The sequence below is a fragment of the Fundulus heteroclitus genome, chromosome 16 (assembly GCF_011125445.2).
Source record: "Fundulus heteroclitus isolate FHET01 chromosome 16, MU-UCD_Fhet_4.1, whole genome shotgun sequence".
Classification (NCBI taxonomy): domain Eukaryota; kingdom Metazoa; phylum Chordata; class Actinopteri; order Cyprinodontiformes; family Fundulidae; genus Fundulus; species Fundulus heteroclitus.
In genome coordinates this window covers 4,723,725-4,741,729 of record NC_046376.1, presented here as the reverse complement: position 1 = coordinate 4,741,729, position 18,005 = coordinate 4,723,725, and the positions used below count along the sequence as shown (strand labels likewise).

General features: G+C 39.3%; 2 protein-coding genes across 2 annotated transcripts in view; both read left to right on the top strand.

Moving 5' to 3' along the window:
* LOC105923620 (transmembrane protease serine 9) overlaps positions 1 to 18,005 on the top strand; it is a 283,180-nt gene that overhangs the window by 67,290 nt on the left and 197,885 nt on the right. The window lies entirely within an intron of this gene.
* The window catches only part of LOC110368154 (tryptase gamma), a 32,723-nt gene that overhangs the window by 5,000 nt on the left and 9,718 nt on the right, over positions 1 to 18,005 (top strand). Inside the window, exons 2-3 of the mRNA XM_021315227.2 lie at positions 6,338 to 6,591; positions 6,693 to 6,790. Coding sequence (XP_021170902.2) covers positions 6,338 to 6,591; positions 6,693 to 6,790 — 352 coding nt within the window. The remainder of the gene's footprint in view (positions 1 to 6,337; positions 6,592 to 6,692; positions 6,791 to 18,005) is intronic.

Sequence of the window (18,005 nt, the reverse complement as noted above, 5' to 3'; positions counted from 1 at the left end):
AACAGTTATTTCAAGACTTAGATTTGGACACACAGGATTAAATAAAACACTATTCAAAATAGGGAAACATATGTCGGGCAAATGTGAATATTGTGAACAAGATGAAACAGTAGAACATGTAGTGATGTATTGTAAGAAATATGAAGAGGAAAGAAGGATTTTGGTTAGAGATCTTAATAAGGAGAAAATTAAATTTGATATAATAGATATTCTGCAGAAAAAGTCAAAAAATAAATGTTATCAATACTTATTTAAATATTTAATAATAACAGGAATAATTAGGAGGATTTAGTATTTGTAAATTTAATATTATAGATATAGATACATAAATATAAGTATCTTTGGGAGTATGGCCATTTTGACCCACACTCCTCACCAGTTGGTGGCGGTAATGCACACCGGAAAGTTGTTTGCCAACCGCCAATAAAATCAAGAAGAAGAAGAAGAAGATAGGAGCCGCGCATGCGCTCTTCAGACTGACCGTCTCTGAATGCACCGCGCCTGCAGCTTCACTCCAGACAGCGCAGAGCTCACAGTGGTAAGTTAAACACTCCCTTTTCTGCTGCTGTTGTTCAAAAGTACGTTTTCAGATTGTTTGAGGCGAGAACATTATACTTTTAAGCTTCCCTACGTGGCCTGTTTACAGAGTTAGTGCATAATTTAAAAAAAAGAGTGATTTATTTGTTTTGTGTTTATCAGGCTGACGCGTGTTTCTTTATTAACTCAATAATTGCTGGAATAAATTGTAAATGTCTCCAAAGAATGACAGCAGCATATAAAATGGAGCTGGACCATAATTTAATAACAATATATATCAGTCGAAAGACGTGTGGCACAAGTTGGTTATAGAGACAGTGTCCCTTCCTTCCTCTTAGCCTATATTAGTTGATGCTACCATAGACATCATATACGTAGACGCCCCATTGTAGGCTGCCGGCCGCTGGGCCGACGTGCCTACAGGGCGGCCATCTTTGGTCAGACCACAGATCAGACATCTGCTGTCAAAATGAACAGGAGGCTGCTCAGATCTCATTTTAATCATATGTTCACAATGCTCGTGACCTTTCAGACAGATTACATATATTTATTCAGAACTAAAACTATTTAAATTGAAGTCAAACTGGATGAAAAATGTACATGCACTTACATATTTTGCAGTTATATATTAATCTAATATACACACAATTTATACACACATAAATTTCTCTCTTTCCTCCAATATATATATATATATATATATATATATATATATATATATATATATATATATATATATATATACTGTATGTATAGGCTATATACACAGACACAGATCTACAGCCAACAGCACTGATCTACATAGGAGCAAAATTATATACAGACAAGTGAGAGCAGAGGTGCTCATAACAGCATTTAAAAATTATATATTACAAACCGCAATCTGGGGGGAAAAAAATCAACAAAAAACCTAACGCATCTAAGAATCAAATACATTACAAAATCATAGCAAAAACTGTATAATACCCCCCCCCCCCCCCCCCACCACAAATCATGTCTATCCAGTAATTTAGGACCATTTTGTTTGTTTTTGGTGTTTGATGTACTTTTCTCTACTTCCATCCCTGCTACCCATTAGCACATATTGTGTTTATGCCAGAAAAACTGTGACTGTAAAGCATGAGGATTATCTATCATAAAATCTTACTTATGGAAGGTAATTCCCCAGGATCTGGTTCCTAGTATCCTTTTATTTGCGCACCCATAAGCGGAGTAAAAGTCGGGATTCCTGGGATGTAGCTCTGGAACTTTGCTTACTTTCAATACAAAATCGAAATTATATATTAAGTTAGACAATAATTTAATTCAATCAATTGGTCCCATGTAGCCCCTAAAGGGGTGACGTTTTCAGTCAGTTGATTTATCTGGAAATCGGGTGAGAACTCACCGGATTCAGAGTGTCTGAAAACATAAAGTACATTTTTCTGAATTGACTTGTATTCTCTCTGAGCGCAGCTTGGTCTGACCTAAGATGGCCGCTCTGTCGGCACGCCCATAGACATAATATAAGAGTAGACGCGTCATTGGGCGGGTTCTGCCTATGCTGCGATGCGTCAGAGCGTCCGCCATCTTAAATGTGGCAAATCGGCAGTTACTCAGTCACTTAAACAGTATCAGAGGGACTTTAATCTCTGAATATACTTTGCATTCGTAGTATTTTTGTTTTCGTAATATTACAAGTTTATTTCCGTATCCCTTTAGCTTCATTCTCCTGAATTTATTCTCCTAAAGAATAAAAATAATTAAAATAGTCTAACCTGGCCCTATTACTCCAGGAGTGAAATAATTCTGCAAACTGTGATTATTCTGGAAATGTTTCCCCCTAATTCTCATAATATGATGTTTTTATCATAACATTATCACTTTTGTGTTTGTTAGTTTATTTTTACTTTAGGACTTTTTTTTCCTCATATTATTAATTTTACCTCTTTAATACTCACCCAAAAAGTCTGTTCCTAAAGGTTCTCCTGTGACACGGGTTTATGAAACAATGAAGACCGCAATGTTTAGATTTAACAAATTTATCCTTATATTCATAACACATAAACACACACACACACACACACATATATATATATATATATATATATATATATATATATATATATATATATATATATATATATATATATATATATATATATGCCTGTGTGTGTGTGTGTGTGTGTGTGTATTTATTGCAGCACAGGAATGAGGCATCTTTTCTGATTCACGTTCACAATAACAGAACTCGACTTTTTTCTGCCACATACAATATGGCGGTGACGTTGACGTGCGAACCTGCGCCCTATGACGCGTCTACGTATATGATGTCTATGGGCACGCCTCTCACCCGAGGACGCGGCGTCTACGTATTCATGTCTGTGGATGCTACAGTCACTGCTTCCTCTCGACCAATCGTAATCGCGGACCCAGGCACGCCGTCACAAGCGCCGCCCTCTCAAACCACAACACAGAGCACGTTAATATGTCGCAGCAAGGAGCGGCGGAGGAAATTGTCCCAAAACGGGGTTTTACTTGTTTGCCAGCCTGACTGAAATAAACCACAGTGAATTGTAACATTTGCAAGGAACCGGTAAAAACAAAGTCTGGTAACGCAACCAACTTGTTTCATCACGTAAGCCGCTCACTACCGCAGCAGCGCGAGCTGTGTCAGCCCCGCGCGGCTCCGCGTCTTAGGAATCTTCTGGAAGTTCTTCCAAAACAAAGCAGGTATAGCAGCTAAACTGGGCTCCGTTCTTTGTGATAAAATGACAAAGCGTCCTGGCGGCGTAAGGACATCACGCATGCAGTAACGTGCTTCATAGTGATGGACATGCTGCTGCTGTTTTCTGCAGCTGAAAAACCTGGCTTCAGACAATTACTCGCCACTCATGGCTGAGTTCCGGGCTGCAAGTTTTTCTCTAACAGCGCCGGTCACTTTAGTTTATTCTTTGTCAGTATTTAATAACATCACCCAGGTCTCTTAAGTTAAGTCATTTTTCATAAAAATAAAAAAATCAGTTATAATTAAAAATGTTGGTTAAATAAGAATTAAATTGGGATTGAGTGTTTGTGTGTGATATATTAAAAGTAAGTCACTTAGCAATATTATAAGAGCCAGGTTTTAAATCTTTTTGATAATTATCTATCGATCAATATGCATTTTTTTTAATCAATATGCTTTTTTTCTATATCGTCCAGCCCTAATATAAAATCTATAAATAAATCTATAAATAAATTCTATAAATGTTTTTCCTATCTAAGTGAGTTTCCTCTGAGTGAGGACACGAAGAATCGAGAGAAGAAAGAGGGAAAGAAAACAATAGTAACAATATATGAAAAAATACAGGTATTTATTTTAGACAAATGTTTTAACTTTGGAACAGAATGAAGGTGTAACATATTCAACAAATTAACAGTTACTAACGTGGTTTAAAACAAAGAAATAACTTCTATTCACATCTTATACAAATAGACAACACCTACAAACATACAATTAAAAATAGTTGGAATGGAAATTAATTTACTGATTATTTTATGTATTTTTACAGGTAGTGAAAAAAATGAAATGAAGCAGCACGTGTACATGACTAGAACTGATCTACATTAGGTCAGGTGTAGTCATGTTCACTTAAACATGCAGCCAGCTGGAGCAGCTCCCTGTCTTCAACCGCTGGATGGCCATCCTCCTCTGGGTCGACCTCCTCATCTAGCTGGTTACCTGCCTCTATACAAATATTGTGGAGGATGCAGCAGGCGGCGATTACTTTTGGGGCAAACGTCGGGCGGACCTCCAACGCCCTGAAGAAGATGGAACGCCACCGTGTCTTCAGATCACCAAAGGCGCACTCAATGATGTTTATCAGCCTTGGCGTGGTGTCTGTTGTAGCGTGCCTCCACTTGACCTGTACCAAATATAAAATTAACTTGTAATTTAGGTAATATGCTGATATGTCTTAATCTTCTATCCAATTAATATAATCTATGTATCAATTGTGTGTCATTGTTGGCTCTATTTAAGGACAAGAAGGTAAGAGATCTTACTGGCAAGCTGTTTTCCTATAGGATGCACCGCAGGCCAGCCAGCAGAGGGTCAGCATCACCTCTATCTCCTGTGGCCATCCATGGAGCTTCTGGATGGGCAGCAGCTGAAGGAGGAGGACGATGGTGGCCCTGTTTAGCCTGAAGGCTGGTTTCAGGTCCCCTTCATTAAAAAATATTTGGAGGATTGGCACAGAAGTGTTTATCCTCACATATTTTGTTTCTGTTTCTTCCTGTAAATAAAAAATGCCAAATGTTACCATAATTGTTTTTTTCAATTCTCACCTTTTCACACCATAAAACTATATGTGGTTAACGTGCAGATTATTATAGTTCTCAAGAAAGAAAGGGTCAAATGTATAGTAGTAAATGTAACAAATGGCTTCCCTTCTCTGGTATTTCTACCATTTCACTGAAAGAATGAACTGAACTAACTGCACATAATTTATAGATTAATCGCTGTAAAGGTGGACAGACAGAAATAACTTTTCCTTAATGAACAATGCTGTGAAGGTTAGACAAAGTAGCTTAACTCTACTCCCTTTACTGTTACTAATATATAAAAATTGTGTTTTGTAGTGAATGTGATTGACATAATTCACCTTTGTTATTAAGTATGGTTCTACATACCGTTCATACTAGACACAGCACTTTGTTCTGCCTGTAGTTACTTCATGTAAGTATAGCTGTTCAGGGATCGCGGTCCCTTTAAATGTTAAGAAGGGTGATGACGTGTAGCCCCAGGCTTTTGTTGTTGCTGGACAGCGCCATTTTGGAGCTCAGTGTTTTTCCTATTGAAATAAACGACACACGCATCTCGTGTGCTCAAAGTGAGAAATTGTCTTTTACGATTTACTGCAATTTCTACAGTTTTCATTTTAATTATTTACAGATAAATAGTCACAATTTCAACGTGATCACATGTTTAATACCATCCTCAATGTTGTTTTTTTAAAGATAAAAGTAGGAAATAGGCTGTCAGTCTTAAAAAACCTACCAGTTGGCACAGACGCTCAACGTCGGACTTTTTATTAAAATTATGCACTAACTCTGTAAACAGGCCACATAGGGAAGCTTAAAAGTATAATGTTCTCGCTTCAAACTACCTGAAAACGTACTTTTGAAGAACAGCAGCAGCAGAAAAGGGAGTGTTTAACTTACCACTGTGAGCTCTGCGCTGTCTGGAATGAAGCTGCAGGCGCGGTGCATTCAGAGACGGTCAGTCTGAAGAATGCATGCGCGGCTCCTATCTTCGCACTCTGTGCTCCATTAACCAGCCTTGGAAACCGTGACGTCAGACCACTGTAGTGAATTCGTATTCTCAAAGAAAAAATCCGTATTCTCAAGCAGCCGCTGCTGTTTGTGTTCATAAAGAGTAAAGCACAAATTTAAACTTGAAATTTGTATTTATTAGTTATTGAAGTTGTAACTATTTAAACTGTATGTTGTATCTTTTGAATGTGATTTAAAGTATTATGAGTTTACAAATGTTTGTTATGCACAACTTCTGACTGATATGGACACAACTATCCTTTTATGTACAAATCTATTTAGAAAGCTCTCTTACCCCATACAGAATCATCGGATCTTAGGCGAGTAAAATTCCATTTATGTGTGGATGAAAGGTATAACCACATAAAAATGCATCCTTTTCCACTCTGCTACATGTGTACTAGGCCTGATCTTTGGGAAGCGGAATCCAGTTGCAGCATTTTTAAACTGGTGAGATGTGTAAATATCTGTTCAGGACTAATTCTGTCCATCTTTTATTCCTCAGCTCCATCAATTTGCTTGACTGGACAGTCAGGTTGGGTCGTCTAACACAGAATGGAGCTAATCCATCTGAGATGTTGTTTAATGTAGTAAATATCCATATGAGCAGCCTGACAGGAAACAACATCGCATTGCTCAAGCTGTCACCCCCACCCACCATAAACGACTACATCCAGCCCATCTGCTTGGGTAACAGAAGAACATTCCCTGCAGGATCAGAATGTTGGGCTGTCGGGTGGAGTTCTGGAAGAGGAGGAGGTATGAGAGAATGGTTAATATTTGTGCAATTATATCATGAGGAGCAATGCAAATCAGGCTAATTTACCAGAAATGAATTTTATCATTTTCCCCAACTTTAGAGGAGCAAGCTCTGCAGCAGATTCAGACGATAGTGCAAGATTGCGGCGATGCATCAACAGCTGATATCATGTGCACACTATTATTTACTAAGGAGCAGGTACACAATCATGTTTGTTAACTGTGGGTTATGTAGCTTTTTGTCTTGTTTTCCAGTATTATGAAACCTGATTGAAGCTGCTACGTTTGTGTTGAACTTACAATTTCAATAGAAAAGGAAGAAGCGAAGTTCAGAGACAGAATTTTCCATTTTGTCTGAACAGTTATAAATAGGTGTAGCTGCACATTTTGTGTAGAAGAGCATGCAGTGATGTGCACCTGTTGTCCATTGTGCCTATGGTGCTCACCACTGCCCCTATCTGTGTGGCATGGTACTTTCTGCTGCACCCCATACGTTTGTTTCACACTTATGACAAATTAGACAGACTATGTCACAGATTAATTAAATATATTAGTCAAACTAAAACATAAGCATGTGAAGTACATGGGTAATCTTACATGTATATTGGCAATATAAAGAGAGAGAAAGAAGTGGGCATGCTCCAACTGCCAGCGATCAGTGCCTGGGTTTTTTCTGCATGGAGTTGGCATGTTCTGGCTGTGCATCCCTGGATTCTCTCTGGGTTCTTGGGCTTCCTCCCATAATTCAAAAACACCACTTTTAGGTGAATTGGTCTCTCTAAATTGGCCATACCTGTGAGTCGGTATGTATGGTTGTTTGTCCCATGTGTCTCTGAGTTGCACTGTGATGGAGGGACATTCTGTCCAAGGTGGACCCCGTCTCTCGGCTAATGATTGCTGGAGATTGGCACAAGCCTCCGTGTGACCACACGGACCAGCGGGTGCAAATATTGGATGGATGGATGACTGACTGTGTGCAACACAACCCCATAAGAGGGGCACAGCTCCCCACTGCCTCATCTTACCCCTATCCAGTATATTTGGACAGATGATGCATAAACTCAGCAATTTTGACTATAAAAATTTAGAAATCGAACAGAAAACACATTTAAAGAACAGACAAGTTTGATTTATTGCTGATATTTTACTTGTCATGAAGACATATGAGGCACTGCCTCACCAGCCTACCTCCCTTGACTGGTCAGATGTGTGGCCAAACATAAAACGACTCAAACATTTTTTTGTTGGCAAACAGATATTTAGAGAGACTTTGGTTAAAACGTATTATTCTGTCACTTACAATGGTTGCCAACTGGGAATATCAATATTTTCTAAGATGATTAATGGTTTAAAAACTTCCGCTTGTCTAAATCTTTGAATGTACTGCAGATGATAACAGAGCTGTGCACATTCTCAGATATCTAGATCATGACAACAGCAAACGTGCTTAAAACGGAGCCAACTGGACTTTCATTCAGTTTTTCTGAAGCTTATGATACATACTCAGTCTGATCATGTTTCAGGTGACCAATTCAATTTTATTTATATAGAGCCAATTCACAACACGTCATCTCAAGGCACTTTACAAAGTCGAAGTCAATCAAATCCTCCAGGTTGGTCAGAAAGTTTCCTCTCTAAGGAAACCCAGCAGGTTGCATCAAGTCCCTCCAAGCAGCATTCACTCCTCCTGAAAGAGCGTAGAGCCACAGTGGACAGTCTTTTGGCATTGTTGATGGCTTTCCAGCAATCCCTCATACTGAGCATGCATGAAGCGACAGTGGAGAGGAAAACTCCCCTTTAACAGGGAGGAGAACCTCCAGCAGAACCAGAACCAGGCTCAGTGTGAACGCTCATCTGCCTCAACCCACTGGGGCTTAGAGAAGACAGAGCAGAGACACAGAAAGCTCAGAAGCTCACATTGACCCAGGAGTACTTTCTATGTTAAATGGTAATAGTGGATCAACGGTTTTTTGCTCCAGATTCTCTCGCTTTTATCTTTAATCTCTTTGCTGTAACATCTGTTTCTAACACATAAGCACTTTTAAAACATTTTCTGTTGCTGCACATCACGCTTGGGATCTCCTCGTGTTTCACGGTTTGCTCTCTTGGCGTGGTAGAAGGGCGCTAGCCTAGCTTTAGCCTAGCCTAGATTTAGCTCCACAATGGCTTCCTCTCCTACTATTACTTCAGCTTCTCCGTCTCTGACTAAGTCTCCCCTTATCTCCTGCTCTCTGTGTCAGATGTTTAGCTATTCCTCTGCCTCCTTTAGTGATAATGGTACTTGTAATAAATGTAGTGTTTTTGTAGCTTTGGAGGCGAGGGTGTCAGAATTAGAGTCCCGGCTCCGTGCTATGGAAAGACCAGCTGATAGCCGCCCCTCTGCTAGCGCGGAGCCACATAGACCTAGTGTTAGTTCACTTAGTGGTCCTCCAGAAGCACCCGAGCAGCCGGGTAAGCAGGCCGGCTGGGTGACAGTTCGTAGGAAGCATAGCTCTAGATTTCAGCCCCCAGTTCACCACCAACCCGTCTGCGTTTCAAACAAATTTTCCCCACTCAGCGACACACCCGCTGAGAAGCCGACCCTGATTATTGGGAGCTCAATAGTCAGAAACGTGGCACTAGAGACACCAGGGACCATAGTTAAATGCCTGCCAGGGGCCAGAACGGGCGACATAGAATCTTACCTAAAACTGCTGGCTAAGGATAAGCGTAAATACAGTAAGATTGTTATTCACGCTGGCGGTAATGACACCCGATCACGCCGATCGGAGGTCACTAAAGTTGGTGTTGCTTCGGTGTGTGAGTTTGCTAAAGCAATGTCGGACTCCGTAATTTTCTCTTGTCCCCTGCCTGATTTGACCAGTGATGACATGTTTAGCCGCATGTCATCATTCAACCGCTGGTTGTCTAGGTGGTGTCCTGAAAACGACGTGGGCTACACTGATAACTGGAGAACTTTCTGGGGAAAACCTGGTCTGATCCGGAGAGACGGCATCCATCCTACTTTGGATGGTGCAGCTCTTCTTTCTAGAAATCTGGCCGGATTTATTAGTCCTCCTAAATGCTGACAACCCAGGGTCCAGACCAGGAAGCAGAGCCGTAGTTTAACACACCTCTGCAGCTTCTGTACTGTTACCCATCCATTATCCTATTGAGACTGTGTCTTTCCCACGGCCAAAACTTAACAGATCAAAAACTTATCTAAAAGGAACAAATCATCAAAACCTAATAAAAATCAATACGGTTCACCTTGAACCTAAAAATAAAACAATTAAATGTGGTCTATTAAATATAAGGTCTCTCCCTCCAAAGACTTTGTTAGTTAACAAATTGATTTCTGATAAACAGATTGATTTGTTTTGTCTCACAGAAACCTGGCTACAAGAGGACTACGTTAGTATAAATGAGTCAACTCCCTCCAATTATTCAAATTTCCACATTCCCAGATCTGTGGGAAGAGGAGGAGGAGTGGCAACCATCTTTCAGTCTGATTTATTAATTAGTCCCAGGCCAATTAATAACTACAGTTCTTTTGAACATTTAACCCTCAGTTTCCCTCATCCAAACTGCAAAGCAATAAAACCTCTTCTGTTTGTTGTTTTGTATCGTCCACCAGGCCCTTACACTCAGTTTTTGGATGAGTTGTCAGATTTCTTATCTGATTTGGTGTTTATAGTGGTGATAAGGCTGATAAGGCTGATAAGGCTATTATAGTGGGTGATTTTAACATCCATGTTGACACAGAATGTGATAACCTTAGTGTAGCCTTTAAAACTATCCTAGATTCAATTGGTTTTGCTCAAAATATGCATAAACCGACGCACTCTTGGCTCCATACTTTAGACCTTGTGCTGACATATGGCATTTATTGTGAAGAATTAACAGTATTTCCTCACAACCCTGTCCTATCTGATAATTTTTTAATAACATTTGAGTTTAATCTAACTGAGTTCTCCACTCCCAAAAGAGGGTTCCATTATAGTAGATCTTTATCGGATAATGCTGTATCAAAACTTAAAGAGTCTGTCCCCTTTTTAATATCCTCCGTATTGCAGAAATGCCCTGTAGATGGCAGCAATGTTGTTTCTTCCAATTCACAAATAGATGTCTTTGTAAACGGTATGACTTCGTCATTGCGTTCTGCATTAGACAATGTAGCTCCCTTGAAAAAGAAGGTGATTATTCACAGGAAGCTGGCTCCTTGGTTTAATTCAGAGCTGCGTTCCTTGAAGCACAATGTTAGGAAATTGGAGAGAAAATGGCGCTCTACACACCAAGAGGAATCCTACCTAATCTGGAAGAACAGTCTATTGTTGTATAACAAGACCCTTCGCAGAGTTAGAGCAGCATATTTTTCATCATTAATTGAGGAGAATAAGAATAATCCTAGATTTCTCTTCAGTACAGTTGCCAAACTTACCCAGAGCCACAGCTCTGTTGATCCATCCATTCCCTTAGCTCTTAGCAGTAATGATTTTATGGGATTCTTCATAAATAAAATTGATTCCATTAAAAATAAAATAATTGGCATCCTCCCAAACATGATTACCTCGTCCTCAGTAAGTGAGGCAGCATTGGAGGAATCCTTAGAATCTGTGCAGTGTTTGAACTGTTTAAAAGCAGTAGAGCTTTCTGAGCTATCTAAAATTTTAGCTTCATCTAAACCTTCTACCTGTATGTTAGACCCAATCCCAACCAAGTTGTTTAAGGAGGTATTCCCTCTGATCAGTGGTCCTATTTTAGACATGATTAATCTATCCTTGGTAAATGGATATGTACCACAGGCTTTTAAAGTAGCTGTTATTAAACCTTTACTTAAGAAACCATCTCTTGATCAAGATGAGTTAGTAAATTACAAACTGTTATTGTTTCATCGTGCCGTGTCTACGGTGAAGCACCCTCGGTGGACCCAGTTCGTTTTACCCAGTCAGGCGACCCCCACTTTACTACCTTGAATGTAGGACGCATAAAACAGACAAGTATGCTTTTAGTTACATTTTATCTACGTAAAGACAGAGAAATAGTTACAGTCACACCAGCGCTGATTGGCCCCTGATCGGCAGGAGGCCTTGAGTGCTCATCACACAAACATTATAAAGGGATCTCGGGACACACCCATACAAGGGCGGTACACATCCAAACTGTGACATCAGCAGGGAAGCTGTGTCACCTCCGGGGTGGTATCTGATAGATATGTGCCAATCTTTTGGGTCAGTGCCATCTAAGTGTGCCATGCAGTTCTGGGATAAACAGCTCGTTCCACTTGACCTTGTTGATATCCTAACAGACCCCCTGATGATGTGTCATTATGGCACATCACCAAAGATGATCAACCAGTGGAACGACAGCTTTCAGTCTGTCCCTCTCCCAGAACAGTCGGTCCAGTCCAAGCAATCCACGCACGTCAGCTTCCGGCTTCCAGAGTCCATCCATCTGTGATCTCCATGGCAGTCGATAGTGCGGCTCAGTCTCTGGGGTCACACAATCTCTGCTGGTGTGACTGAAAAGCACTTTGTAAAAACCAGTCCAGTTGTCCGTTAGCCCCCCCTGTTGGTGTGCCCCAAAGGCACATCACAACGAAAACAGTTCCAATGGGCCGGACAAACCACAATGGAAACATCTTAGCATCAATCAGCATGAATACTTCATAATTCAGCATTTTTTACTCAACACCACAGTCCAAGCATTTTAACTACAATTTAGGGTTCAACTATTTGAGCTAGGCCTGTTTTAGGTTCCTATGCGCACATTATTTTAAGTTTACTTTAGACCAGATAAGCTAAAGATGTACCTTAATCAAGGCCAAATTCGTCTACTCTACCCCCACCCCATGAAACCTCCTACTCGGTCCTCCACTCTCCATTCCTATGGACAACCATCCATCACCTTCAATCCTCACAAATCCAAGAGTACCAGTAGGGGGCATCAGAGGGCAGGCTGAGCCTCAAGCAGGAAAACCCCATCTCTCTAAGAAATGGTAAAAAACCTGATAGAGCCCAGTCTAGGGGAATCCCACTCTGGGCCAATCTGAGCGAGAAGACACCCTGCATTGAATCTAAAAATTAGCCTTACCGAGTAATTTATGGATCTGTGATAGCCATCAGATCCTGCTTCTCTATATAACAAAGCAAAAAGATTGCAAGAACTGCAGGTCTTGGTGTGTGTGTCTGTAACAGAGAGTTTTCATTCTTAGTCATAAAGCCATAGCGATCAACATAATGCAACATCACAGTATAAACATCATAACACATAAAATCAAACATGGAAGTCAGTCGAAAACAGAAAGGAGAAAAAAAGAGAGAAAAAATCAGTTTTGTGATATAAAAAGTCTGTACGTCAATAACGCAAGTAAAAAAAACGTCAGGCCAGTCTGAGCACGTGGCAGACATGAATCTATTTGCGCAAAAGTGGTCAGCTCAGTGTTCTCAGGCAACTGCACCTTCATGGCAAACAGAAAGAAGAAAACATAAAAAAAATCATAGGTCTCTGGCATGTACTCCCAAACTTCTTAAGTCCTCTTCTTATTCCTCAGCATGGACAAAAACTATTTAGTTAGATGGTAATGAGTGTTCTGTCCTTTTTCAGGCAATAAGCATCTTATTCCCAGGAAAATGCTCTGTTGAGATGGTTGGCAGACACCAGGCCTTGTTTACTGTTGGATAACAGAAACAAGGTGTAATTAGTGTTCTTATCAAGACTCCCAATCCTTCTTTCATTTACCTTCTTCAAACACTTTCACATCCAGATATTTCCGTTCACAATTATTATGCTCTTAGCTTAACCTCCTTTACTGTAATCATTAGATCTTGCATTACTCTTATATAAAAGGAGAAATCTGAAAGTTCAACGTTATCTGCAGCAGCATTTCTCTATAATTCTTTCCCATGTGTGTCTCACCTTACAATTGTCCAACAGTTGAAAAGATCTCTGCAATAGAAATTTATCATCATATGTTTCATGGCTACTGTGACACGGTTCATCTCAATTTATCTAGCACACAGGGAATTGTACTAAAACCTTTCAGAAACTTCTTACTGAACCAGCTCTAAAATACTTCACATTTTTCTAAAAAGTCCAACAGAAAAACCCTTAAGTTTGTAAAAGAAAGCTCTACTATATATATTTGCAGAATAATGTTGTGATATTAATAAGAAGCAGCCCTATGTACTTCTTGTCTTATTTTGAAAAGCTCAGCTAAGAGAAAGGAAGTGTGTGCATGCCCCTCGCCCACACGGAGTTGTGATTGGTTGCTATTCAGGAAGTGGGTGTAGCCCAGGGCGGAGACAGGAAGTAGTTCTGTGAATCAGTTTCAGCTTGACGTGCATCAAACAAAAAGACTTGTAGTTGAATGCGCCCTTCACCTGACGCAAAGAGCAATTCTAACCCCATTAATTCTTGATTTTTTTAATCACTTTTGCTTGTTTTAACAGACAGCTTTTGTAAACAACCCTGGTTTTATCGTATGTCCCCCTGTTTGAATCTTGTTTGAAACAAACCTTTAAACTGTAGTATGCTGTGAGCAGTAAGTCATTGTTGCTTATTAAACACATCGCCCCCTGACCATGTAAGAAGCTCCATACTGCTCTAGGTCTTTAAACCTTTTTCAGTCATTCAACATTAGTTTAATTGATAATACATCCAAGCATAATTATATCCCCAAGTAAATCAACCCTTTAACAAGTATCTAGTTTTTGTTCTCATGTGTTTAGTTCATCCTTGAAAAACTTTAAGCAGACATTATTCCGAGTGATTTTCTTACAGTTTCATTCATTTATTATTACCGTTGTGATCTTATATCACCCAGTGATCTATAAATCCTTATTTTATGTTTGCACCGTCTTGTCCCAGCAGATTAAAAATTCCCATTCTAGAATTTGCTTGTTTGTTTCATCAATCACTGTCTGTTGTAATTATTCGAGAAATTGTGCAGTTTCTTTAAACCCCCTTAAACATTGACCACCCATTGGTAAATGATCAGCTTTAAGTTTTGCCCTTCTTTTAATTCTTTGTTTAGCCTTAGTATCTGCACCTTAAATTGACGAATAGTGGAATTCTTTGTATAAACACTTCTCTGTGTCCGTATTTGTTTTGGCCTCTATAATTTTGTTCTTTGCATTTTAAGTGTGAACCTGGTCAGGATAGAGAAAGTCATCTCCGATGCTCCTTTTGGCAACTCCAGCAAACCCAAAAACAAAAATGTTCACTGTCAGTGTTAGGTTATAGGTAATCCCTGTGGGAACACGACGTTGTCTCCTTTGTCCAACCTGGTTTCAAGCGCCTGGGTCATCGAAACACTCCACCACCTGCAACAAATCTTTGACATTTTCAAACCACAGCAGCAATTCCCGGGTGTCCACACCCCCTGTTTGTGAAATGTCTCTCGTCGTAAGCCCAGGCTTTCAGTTTATCTCCTGTTAAGTGGCCCCCTTTAGAGCCCATTTACCCCAAAGAGTCCAAGAGTGTGTTCTAGGTGCGTTTCCTGAACGCCAACCTCTCCATGTCATGTTTGTGAAACCTTGTAGTTGAATTCCATCACCTGTGAAGCAAAGCAGTCATGCATAGTCCTGTTCAAGATGTTTTTTAGCACAGCAGGAGTGTCACTGTCTGATGCCATTGCAGCTCTGATGTTCCTCAGAGCCAACCTTCATGCATTGATATCATGTTGAAGCTGTTATCCTCCTATCATCATCTTGTGTCCAGGAGTCACTTCTGCTGTCCTGACCAGATTCCAAATGTCCAACTAATCTAATTGACCTCATTACTTTTCTGCATGTACGCAAGAAGACAATCGTTAGATTATCCTGGTCTAAACGAAAATAGTTGGCTAAACTCTGCTTATGTGTTTTTTCATTCTGGATGTTTTAACATTTAGTTAAAGAACAACTATTGTGCTATTTTGTGTTCAAACAGAGAGATGTTAAGTCTCCTGAAACCTTTCAGGTAACTGCGTACAATTCCAAACTATTTACACTGGTGCTTTAATCCCTAATTTACCCAAGTTATTTATTAGAATAAGGCATTAGTCTAAACTTGCAGTTTTATCCATTTAAGTCCTTAACCTTTGTGTTGCTTTACATCCTAATAATTAATTTCTTAGTTGCGCCTCTGCTTACTTTAAGATACCCAGTAAATGCTGTGCTCACAATTTGTCCTTCGCTTGAACAAGGTTAAAAGGTTTAGAGTTTATTCTGCTTATATTGAAAAATTAGCTTGCTCACTCGTTCGTTCATTAATTAGTTTATGCTATTAACTGCTGCTGTAATGCCTACTTCAACTTCTTCGCCCACTAGTTTTTTCATGATCATAATTGTCGCTCATTGATATATATATATATATATATATATATATATATATATTTTTTTTTCATGTCGTCTAAATTGCATACATTGTTCTTATCCATATTCCTTTTACGATTAAACACCCCCCCCCTATGTATCCCACTCCTTACTTTAATCACCAATACTCATAAGTTTTTGAACCTGTTTAGGTTTAGCATAATTACTTAAGCTGCTCTATGCTCTCATCCCGTAACTTAATATTTTGGTGCAAAATGGATGTCTTTTAGCGGTGTCCCCTATTTCTTCTCATGCATGATGTATTTTATGAAGCTTATTGTATGTTAAAGGTGCCTCTTTGAATCTTATTAAAAAAACCCTGTGGGGTTAATAAAATTCCAAAACATATCTATATGTATTTTAAATGATTTAAATAAAAACTTTGTTAGAAAAGTAAAAGAAAATCCTTCTTATCAGCGGCCCAAAATCTCTACCAGCTTTGTTTCCAGACCAGTACCACTTGTCCGAATGTGTTTGACCCTCTTATCGCTCGCTAATAACAGCTCTGACTTAAAACAATTAACATCCTAGGGGTTTAATAATAATCTTGATTGCTTTTAATCTGAAAGTTTTCTTCTAAGCGCATCCGCCAATGTGTATGTTTCTAATGTGTGTTTTGTGTTTTAATTATGTGCAGGAAAATCTGATGTGAAATGCAGAAGGGGTGTCTGCCAACTCATCTTTGTTTCGTGTTGTGGTCCATTGAAGGTTATCCGATGCCTCTGTCTTTGCCCCTGCAATAAGTTGTCCATTTTCAGTCCTCATGTCTCAGTTCAACAGCACAACATCGTTCCAGGACAAGCGTTGTCCATGAATCTTCTTTCTCCAATCGTTGTGTCTGAAACCACAAGGAATTCTGCCAGCATTTTGCCAATATGGATTTTGTCCAAAATCGGATTGTCTAATACAAGAATTGTCTATCTTCATCCGTAGTGTAGTGTACATAAGTTGAAAAGAAAAATTAAAACAAAAATTACAGTAAAACTTTCTCAAAACAAAATCAACCACATCGTTCCCTCTGAAACGAACTATTCTAAAAGTTCTTCACCTTTACCCCAGATCTTGATCCCTTACAAAATTTATCCAAGCAAAATATTTTACAGACAGTTCAACCTCTTTGTATAAGTTCATTAATAAAAAAACATTTCTCTTAACCTTGTAGCATCACATTCCCCATTAAACCTCTATGCAGCTTCTGCAAAAATTACAGATATTTTTTTTTTTTGATTAAAAACTGGATTAGGCAAGAGTCAGGTACATCACCTTTTTCTCCGTCCCCTGGACCACTGTGGCACCGCTTGGTACTAACTTGTCTCTGAGAATGCCTAAGAAAAGAGACTAAAATCTCTCCGTTAGCACATTCCAATTATATATGACCAGGTTTCCTTGCAAGAAAAAGCAGAAAACAGGATAGAAATGTTAATGTGAGTCAGTAGAGAGGGCAGCAGTGGGAAGGGGTACATGAACAATTTCCAAAGCCACCTTCTTACCGCTAGAAGGATACTGAATACTGAATTGTACTTTATAACTAAATTTGCCTTGCCTTGCCTAGAAGGTCTCAATATTACCTGTCATAAGTTTGTTAAACTTAGCATAATTTAGTCACTTTTGTCAATCCCTGCACGTCCATTTTAGATCATGACTTCTTACCATACGGCCTGAAAGAGCTCACTTTCCAGAGTCTTCTGTTGGAACAAAGGTGGCTTTACAGTTTCATCTCACATCATCTGAAAGAAGTAACTCAGAGAAAAACAATTCTGTTAGTGTATTAGGTGACAAAAGAAAACCTGGTCTTTTTAGTGTCTTGGTTCTTAACGTGATGTGTCTAAGTTCTTGGTTGGTCCAGGGGAGGTAGGAATCTCTCGTTCCTTTACTATCATCATTTTGTATTAAAACTTCTCATCTTCTTAAATTATCTGCCGAACAACCTTGAATGTTGTCACTTTTTTGCCACTGGTGATGCAAAATTAAAGCAAAGGAATCATTTAACAAAGAAATAATCAAAAATGCACAAAACAATAAAAAACCCGAAAGTAAAAAGTCTCCCAAGGAGTGCATTATGTGTGTTCCAATATCTTA